Source organism: Montipora foliosa, chromosome 10 (assembly GCF_036669935.1).
Source record: "Montipora foliosa isolate CH-2021 chromosome 10, ASM3666993v2, whole genome shotgun sequence".
Lineage (NCBI taxonomy): Eukaryota > Metazoa > Cnidaria > Anthozoa > Scleractinia > Acroporidae > Montipora > Montipora foliosa.
Window position 1 is genome coordinate 5361862 of NC_090878.1, and position 10000 is coordinate 5371861.

The 10000-nt window shown below is 38.1% G+C and overlaps 1 protein-coding gene across 1 annotated transcript in view; it reads right to left on the reverse strand.

Moving 5' to 3' along the window:
- LOC137974386 (transcription factor BTF3 homolog 4-like) overlaps positions 1-10000 on the reverse strand; it is a 13835-nt gene that overhangs the window by 3462 nt on the left and 373 nt on the right. Inside the window, exons 2-4 of the mRNA XM_068821334.1 lie at positions 8047-8109; positions 589-702; positions 275-326 (exon numbers count right to left, since the gene is read on the reverse strand). Coding sequence (XP_068677435.1) covers positions 275-326; positions 589-702; positions 8047-8100 — 220 coding nt within the window. The 5' untranslated portion in view covers positions 8101-8109. The remainder of the gene's footprint in view (positions 1-274; positions 327-588; positions 703-8046; positions 8110-10000) is intronic.

The window sequence follows — 10000 nt, forward strand, 5'->3', positions numbered from 1 at the left end:
ACATAAAGAAAGATAAGATATTATTTTTCTTGGAATTTTCAGGAGTGATTTTCAACAGAATGTGATTTAAAAGACTATTTTTAGAAATGGAAACCTTCCACAGAGGTACCTAGCGGAACTACTTTTGACACTGCAGTATATTGTTGATTCTTCCAAAACTAGAAATTCCACGAGGGATGGGAGATGACTTTGCCTTTTACAATCTGGGCTTTTGTGATACCCTGACTACACTACTCCCTATTGACAGGAACACACCCATGTATCTTTTGCCTACCCTTTGGATTGGTGAAATGAATAACCGTGCCATCATCTTTGATCATGTTTACCTGAAAACCAAAATTTCGCAAATGAAACTTCAAGGCAACAAACTCTGATAAGATAAAACAATATGGACTGACAATGCTAGGTAAGAAATACAAACTGTAGGCAAATTAAACCTTAATGTTCTCTGTGAAGTTAAGTGAGAGAAATGCCACCAGGTTAATATAAATGCTTTAAATTTACTGTACAGTAAAGCGATGTTCTCCATAATTAAATCTAGATAATTCTATCATCTTAAGTTTATCAAGTAAAGAAATTAACTGTTACCTCCTCAATTCCAGGAATATTGTTCACAGAAAGTTTCTTTAGAACATTCTGAAGTTTCTTGTCATCTGTGGTGGCTGTTCTGTGCACAACCTTCTTTTTTCTCCTGGGCGTACCCTGCAATAAGGATTATTGTTTAAAGTTATTTTATTCTGTCTAACGCCACAGGATTTTACTCGTCAATGGGAAACCCCCAAGAGTCGATGGGTTAAACACTCACTGAAAAACTATGTTCCATTAAAACTCTTTCACCCCCAAACCGGCCATACTGTATTTACCCATGTATAAGTCGACCTTTTACCGCCTCGACTTATACAGGGGTCAAAGATTTAGAGCCACATGGCTTGGAAGACGTGCTTTTACCACAATTGCTAGCAATCTCGCAATCTGATTCGCCAATGTGCCGTTGTTGATAAAGTGGTCAAAATTTGTTGCGGACTCACTCAGCTGTGCCTAATGATGACGGATATCGTTGCCAATAAGAGTACAGACAACACTGAAAGACTTTCGATTTGTGACCTTTCACGCGAAAAGGGGGCTTATGGATTTAATGGTGACCATGGCTCATGATTTTTTTGAGATTTCACGGGATGTTCACTATTGCTCCAATTCTTTTCACCACGCTCAGTAAAAAAGTTCACGGAGTGAAATCAAAGACCGTGAAATTAATGAAGTCATGTTGTGAACTCCCTTATGTTCACACCATGAAATCATTTCGCTTTGCAGCCGGACACGAGAGAGCCGCGGAAATTATCTTGCTACGCCATCCAGAATAACAGGAAAATCTTGTGGTCCAGTTTTGCAATTAAAATTGCGGTAAACAAGGATAAACAATGTTTTGCTTCGGAAATTGAATAATTGTATTTATGTCTTCTCTTGCGTGAAAAGGTTTAACTTTTTATAGGGTGCTGTTTCATTATTTTTGGCAAAATCTAAGTTGGTACGATTATTTTGCTTTGTTGATGGCACAACGATCTCTATGATTTGGATGAAAATGATGACTGCCATGAATTATGCTACAGAGCAAAGCAGTTTATTTATTACAATTTCTCCTATAGTATAAACATAATCAAATCACGGAAAAAATCAGTGTAGGAGCAGAGGGAAGCATCCAAAAACGCACTAGACACCAAACGAGGGATGCTCCCCAATTCTCCATAATCAACGATTTGGTCAAAAATACAGAATGAAATCGACATCTCCCGAAGTGGATCATAAATCCCCTTCTGCGGTGAATTAACAATACAATACATACTTAATTGACTGCTCCCCATAGGGGCTTTTCAGGGCCAATGAAACAATCAACGAAACAACAGAACACAACAACAACAACTGTTAAGAATCCCAACTGTCCAGATGCAACCAGGGACTACCAGGAACAAATTCAGCGAGTGGTCAGAGCGGGTCTTGAACCCGGGATCTCCTGATCTCAAGGCAAGCGCCCTAACCACTGGGCCACACTGCCTCCAAACCGGCCTCAGCTAATTTATGGGAACATTTTATGGGAACATTTCTGCCACTGTCAGCCTATATCCTTGATTTTCAAGTTCTGCTCAAGCTTATTCGGTTTAAAAATAGCACAAGAAAGATAGTTGTCTCTGGTTACTGTACAGTGCATGACAAGTTTGATGTTCACGGAATTCTGTTCATGCAAATGAAAGGCAAACATTTCGTGCAAAGAGTACAAAGCCTAAAAAGATGTGTCATGTCTGTGCAAAATGAGATATTCCTTGAAAACTCAGTTGATCAGTTAATTTTTTAATAATGAAAGTTAAATCACAATAAGTATGTCAGTGATTCTGTTTTCATTCAAAAGGGTACTAAACAATAACATAAAGAAAAAAACCGACTAGAGGTAGAATAATCTTTTGCTAGACATAATCAAAGCTTGCAGTCCAGCTGGAGAATCATCCTTACTAATAAAACAAACAAAACCCAAAGGTAACCTAAAAGGTCAATTGAATTTTTCCCTTCATCAGGTTAAAGGCATTTTAAAAATATATCTGCTGGCCTGTTTTCAGCTTGGTAGCATGCTTTCGTTTGAAAATAAAGTAGCTTGAATTTGCAATGTTGTCACAGTACGTGACATCTGCACTGCCTAAGGAACTTGTCACCTATCCAAAAATATTGGCTCGCGTTGTGTTTTCGAGTGTAACCAATTCTTGGTTTTCAAGTGATGTCATCAAAATTAAAAAGATAAGAAATTATCTATCCTTTTGAGAGTAAAGTTTACTTAGTTATTAGAACAGCTGAAGACTTATCTTTTCACAAATTTTCAGTTTGATAGGGTTTTTGTGGTAGTGCACTGTAAGTGCACTACACACTATGTCACCCAGAGCTTGAAATTAACTTTTTTGCTCGGGTGCCAGCTGGTGACAAATGAGAAAAATTTGGTCACCAGATCATACATTTTGATCGCCAACTTACTTATTGACTTACATGAGAACACGATTTTAAATGTTACTTTGCATGCAAGGAAAGTCATAATTATAAAATAGAAAGAAAAAAACAGCAAGAGAAAGACCTCGAAAGCCACTGTTGTTTTCGGCTTTTGCCTCAGTAGTTTGGTGATGGTGTTCTTCATGGTTATTGGAAAGGTAGCGAAGCACACAAGGTTTTAAGTCAGTGTTTTCCATGGCAAGGCAAACATGGGTCCTCTATCCTCTTGCTTTTCACCTCTTCACAACATAGTTTCTTTACTCTCCTACCTATATCGCGAGTAAACGCAAACTACAATTTCTCGGCCTAGGCCCCCACACAACCACAATGCTCGTACCAGTCTTCGACCAATATAAAATACATGGAGCGCCTAGCACGGTTTCAGTAGCCTCTAGAATCAGAGGAACTTGTTTTCTTAATGTACTTTTCTACCGATACTCATCTCCGTTTATTAATAACCTTGTGTAGCAAATTTTGCAGGTGTCAGCTTTCTAACAGAGAGGACAAGTTTTCCAACCTACTTTACGTTAAGGGTACAAGTTGCTTTTTGAAGGTTCCATACAAATTTCAAACTCATTATGCGATCTCCAAGTTCATTATCAATATAGTATCAATACCAAGCTTATTCCGAGGAGGTCCTTCGGTAATCTACGTTTTCAGCATTCACAACTGATGATAGAGTTAAATTTTTAATTAACCTTCTGGCAGAATCTTCGTCTTCCGTCCACGAAAACTCACCTAACTGGCAAGAAGCACATGGTGTTTAAGTGTGCCCATGAAGTCATGATTCATTTCATACAGTGTTCAACACCAACGCTTGCCTGGTTGCCTGGGGCAAGCGAAATATATCCGTGGGCAAGTAAAACAACTCTAAGACTTGCCCGATGGGGCAATCACAATTTTTGTTCAGAGTTAACTGAATAGAGGGTAATGTGAAGTGCTAGATTTCTATCCCATATGAACCATGTGAGCGTTAGCCCTACTGATGGAAATGGGCCCACACAAGGACAGAGAAAAACTCTGACCAGGGTGAGAATTGAAGCCATGACCTTCGGGTTAGATCTCCGCCGCTCTACCGACTGAGCTGGCCGTGGGAACTGAAGATGTTAAAGTCACGGCAATGAACATGTACAAGTACAAGGAAAGGTTACGTTTATACAAACGTTGGCCGTGTAGCACTTATATTTTGAACAGAGTTAACTGAATAGAGGGTAATGTGAAGTGCTAGATTTTTATCTATTTGTATAAACATAACCTTTCCTTGTACTTGTACATGTTCCTTGCCGTGACTTTAACATCTTCATTTCCCACGGCCTGCTCCCGTCTGACCTTGTAGCTCAGTCGGTAGAGCGGCGGAGATCTAACCTGAAGGTCGTGGGTTCAATTCCCACCCTGGTCAGAGTTTTTCTCTGTCCTTGTGTGGGCCCATTTCCATCAGTAGGGCTAACACTCACATGGTTCATACAGTACTGTGCAAAAAGAATGCAAACGAATTTCGTCGAATTTCGGTTATTGTTCTCTCGAAATTTTGCCGAAATTTCACCGAAATTTCGGTGGGAAAGGTGTGATTTTTTGCCCGAAAATTCGAACACAGTACGAAAATTCGCAAATCTAACAACGAAATTTCGTTTGGAGTTCATACGTACTGAAACGAAAATTCGCAAATCTAACAACGAAATTTTGGTTGGAGTTCGTACGTACTGAAACGAAAATTCGCAAATCTACAACGAGAAATCGATTAAGTTGAATTTCTCGCGATTTTTTCAGTTGTCGCGTCGGCAGTTCAAGGGTGGCTACACTTGCGATGTTCATCGCGTGCTGGTAACGCGACAAAATTTGAAGCAAATCGCATGACCGTCGCGAGCAAAAAATTGCACGTGTAGCCGCGGCTTAAACCAAAATTTTGTAAAGTCTTGGTTAGTGTTTCCCCTTTTAATGAATGAATGGAATCAACAACTGTATTTCTTCTCTCAACCTTGAGTGTAAACACGACCTGAATGAAACTGTACACAAGCATTACAAGCGATTTCGTTTCCTTTATTCAATTGATACTTTGTCAATAAAAAGACATAAGATTTTTGGTACGCCCGATGCATCAATCTTGAGACTCCAAGAATACAGCCATAGACAATTTAACATACCAAACCTACAATAGCAATTCTTCTTGGTTTTCACGTCACGCAAGTACCACGCAAAGAAAAAATAAAATCGCTTACCATTCAATAAATTAAGTCAAGAAATTGAGATGTTGTAGGAGGGTAATAAATCATGCGCGTGTCAAAGTTTTAGGGCTGTGCGATGATCCAAACTCGAGTTATTTGGCAATAGACACTTCTCATGACATATTGGTTACTCAGAACTCGAAAACACATGGGCAATCGACACTTTCGTGACATAATTCTTAGAAGCAATCCAGATGTCATGCATTGACTGAATTAGAAAGGGATTGTAAAAGAGCTTTCTTTACCATGACTAATCTGCCCGCTTAAATAATTTTATTGTCATCGAAGCCTCTCGAGAGGAAGACGGATTGGAGAGACAAGCGAGAAGGAGGACATACTCGCTGCGAACTTTCACTATTTCACGACGAAATTTCGCTATGTAACGATGAAATTTCGCTATGTCACGACGAAATTTCGCTTGAATATTCGCGCCGCCGTTGCGAATTTTTGTTTTGATTGAAACAATAGGCTTTTCGAAAATTCGGCGAAGTTCGAATGAAATTTCGTTTCGCCCGAAATTTCGTCATATTTCGTCGAAAAGTAGCGAAAAGTAGCGAAAAGCGCGAAATTCGTTTGCATTCTTTTTGCACAGTACTGTATGGGATAGAAATCTAGCACTTCACATTACCCTCTATTCAGTTAACTCTGTTTAAAATGTAAGTGCTACACGGCCAACGTTTGTATAAACGTAACCTTTCCTTATAATTTTTGTTCGACTAATACCGTATTTACCCGTGTATAAGTCGACCTTTTATGGCCTCAAAAGAAGCTCCAAAAATCGCCCTCGACTTATACACGGGTCAAAGATTTTGAGCCAAGTTCCAGCTAAGTAATTTATTCAAAATTAACATAATAATGTTGCCTTGGGCATAACAAACGCAATGGACAAAAGCCGACGTACATTGTAAAAGACTTCAAAATGAATGACAAAAGACTTCAAAACGAATGTAAGCAATTCCAGTTGAAATAAAAAAGGATTTGTCCAACTCTAAATGTTGAAGATACTCACAAGCACAAATATGAAATAGACACTGGAAATTTTCGTTTTCCAAAGGCGGAAAGCTCTATAAGGCATTTCTGTTTCTTCGAATAAAGCACGATCGTTCAACGGCTTAGTAACCTGGCGCAATACCTCGTGTTTGCGTGCAAGCATCGTCACTCGTGTTTGCGTGAAAATGCTGGATGGTAATGATTGTTTTTAATTCTTTATACAAACCTGGCAGATTTAAATGCTTTTGCAAACTTCGTATTGTTTGGTTTATGAGTTTTGTTTTGTTTGTCATTTGAGAAATTGTAAGTCAAGGACCAATTAAACCTTGCACATTTTCGCATCGTTCGCAAGTTATTTTTAAAGATTGACTCCTGCTTCTGTGATGTTGCATTTTGCTTATCCTCTAAAGCCCTTTATCCTTGAACAACAAAACAGGTGAGTTTGAGGTTTACATGTTCGATTTTCAGAGAACTTTTTCGAAACTCAAGGACAAAACGCCCGCATATACAACAGCTGCTGAACAACAAAACTATTTTAATAGCTTAAAAGCGCTTGAGGCCCTGATTTTTTTGTGTATCCACATTTCCAGATATCAAAGAATACAAGATTAGTGTCCCACAAACATTTGACAAAGAAATTAAGAAATTGCGTTTTTTGCCATCAAAAATGGGGGGTCGACTTATACATGGGATCGACCTATACACGGGTAAATACGGTATTTTGCGGAACAATTCGATTTGCAACGAAAAAAGTGACTAGTAATATGACGTAGTCACCGCAAACACGATTTTAAAAAAAAGGAAAAACGTCACATCTCTTTGCTCTCATTTATTTTCCTGTTAAAAATATAATGGTACAACCTCTAAACAGATTGGAAGAAGGAACATGTTTGTAGCTGCCATCTTTCTTTGTGCGAAAAGAATGTTTGTTACAATCGAACCCAGTTTTCTCACGGCCAAATACGTTTCGATACTTTGATATTGAACAAGCGCACAAGAAAGTTCTACCTTTTGTAATGCAATTTCAACAAGCTTCCTTTGAGTTTAAATGGGAAACAGGTCTTTAGAAGGTGGGCAACCAAAAAGAAGCCATGGGCAATCAAAAAAACAAAACTGGTTGCCCAAAGGGCAAATTAGTAAGAAAGTAAGTGTCGACCAATATCATATATCATTTCGTTCATTTAAACAATATGGCGCCTAGTAAACGCGATGATCCAAGTATCGTTCGAAGTACATTTTGTGCTATTAATTAACAGAGTGTGAAATCGATTTTCTTGCAGTATTTAGACAGCAGTTGACAATATGCAATGCGTACCTATTTTTCGTTTTGTTTCTAAAGCAAGGTTGAATTTCTAAGCTTTTAAAATTGCGGCCAAGAATGCTGTCATGTAGAATAAAAAAAGTGATTTATCTGCTGAGATTTTGCAATCTGAAAAGTCCTTGCACAAGTACTCACATAGATGTTTATGAGCCCTCAGAAGATGGCTACAGGCTTTTTATGGCCAAAGGGGATGACACATGTTTTTGTCTTCTATCATACGGGCTCTTTACACTATTATGGAGTTAAGTTTATTTTTAGCACTACAAGATGTCTATAATATTAAACTAGGGGCCTTTTAGCTTGAATGACGAGGACGACCACAAGTATGAGTTTTCTGTTCAGAGTATGCGCACTTCGAAAAATGTCGGCCTCCAAACCTTGTGCGCATGCTCAGTAAAATAAATGTGTAGTCATAGTCATCCTCATCCTCTTATCTAAAGCTCCCTATTTTAACCAATAAACAAAACTTGTATAAACTGTTTGCCTTACTTTTCCACCTATTCTGACTTGATTCCGTAGTTTGGCCAGCTTTTCTTGATTCATTATGTTGGTCTGTAAGTAATAATATTAAATAATTAGAAGATCAAATGATCCTCACACTTAACTGGAGAATTTAAGCAACATTTATTATTGTCACTTTCTAAATTATAGACAACTTAAAATTCTGGCAGCTTCAAATATATCCCTTAAATTATCAGGTGTCTATAAAGTGACAATTGCTTTAATTGTCCAGTTAAGTTCAAGGATCACTTTGAAAAAGTATCTTGCATACATAAACTGCACTTCAATTACTAAACCACGAAACAGTGAAACACTGAAACACTGAAACACCAAAACAGGAAAGGAAAGGAACTTTATTTAAGTGTCTAATCGTTCTAGAGCTAGTGCACTAATTGGGGACACTGTAAACTGAAATTAACAATTAACGCAAATGACCATGTATGACCCCACCATATATTGAATACTAATTCTTGGGACTGGTAACACTTGTCTTTATTGTTAAAGCCCAAAGTTGACATAAAAAGGATGAAATTTGAGCGAAAAAAAAAGCACAGGGAACAATACAGAACATTTGCTGAGTTATCACGCAGTCATTTACAGAAGGAAGTCTGGACCGAGTCACGATGTTTACTGCAATCAAAAAGCAACACAGAAATCAGCTGTGGGTGTATGCCATTTTTTTAAGATGTATAGAAAAACATGTCTGTAAACTAGAAATTAACAACCCCACGGACAAACACGCCATGCAAGAAATGAAGGGCAACAAAACAGTCGGCCATTTGCCTTGTGAGTTCTCCGAAATACATGTAGCATGGTATTTTCTCACATGCGGTGGAGAGATCAGAGTTGAAGCAATCGGTCGAAGAACATTTTTAAACTTTATTTACTGAAGGTTTTTAGTGTTATTTTTGACCCCATATACCAGTCAGTTTACTCCCTCTCAAAGCAATGGTCTCTTATACAAGCCGCACCCACAATTTTGAGCCCAAATTTTTTACAGTAGCTCAGTTGGTGGAGTAAAACACTGGCATTGCAGAGGTCATGGGTTCGAATCCCACTGGAGCCATCTGAATGTTTCTGGTGTCTATAACGTGACAATAATTTACTGCTGAAATTGACCAGTCAAGTGCAAGGAATGCTTCTATCTTTCATCTATAAGCCACAATTGAAATATAAATTTCTTTTGATATTAAATATTTTTCTGGCAATACAACCTACATTGCATACATATAAATCCCTTTGGGGGCAACAACAAATGTAACTAAAATTAGGACAATACTTCTTGGACACCAAAATATATATTTTTTACACAACCGGCACCAGCAAATGAGTTGGTACAGAAAACCCCACCCTTGGCCAAAAAAACCTCAAAACAACAAGGAGCAGATGAAAGTATAAACAGTCAATTGGAGAACTTGCCGATCTGATAAGATGTTAGGAATTAAAAGCCCTAACATATTTCTATAAGGAGAGAGGCCAAAAGTAGTATGTATTTGAAATAAAGTACTGCTGAAGAAAGCCAAGCAGCTACTGTGTTTATTACAGCTGATCAAGAACACTGGCTGGGCTCTTCAAGGTAAGGTTTCCTTCAAAAGATGACCACTTTAAAGTGGTAAAGACTGAGGAGAAGTAAACAGGATGGAGACTTTAACAACATTACTGATACTTGTGATTATGGGCACCATCAATACAATAACAACTCGTGTGAAAGCTTCGATCCCACAAGGATGGTTAGACACGGAAGGTTGTCTTGCTACGTTCTAACGTGTAATATATACAGATTTCCAGTTGAAAAAAAGTATAAAAAGGACTGATCGACTAAGCATATTTTGATTTGCCACTTCAAAGGTGAAGTTGCAATGAATAAAATCAGGCTTGCTTCAAGCGATGCCAAACATTCAATTTGCAATCATTAAACTAATGTTGCCCGAGTTCACATTAA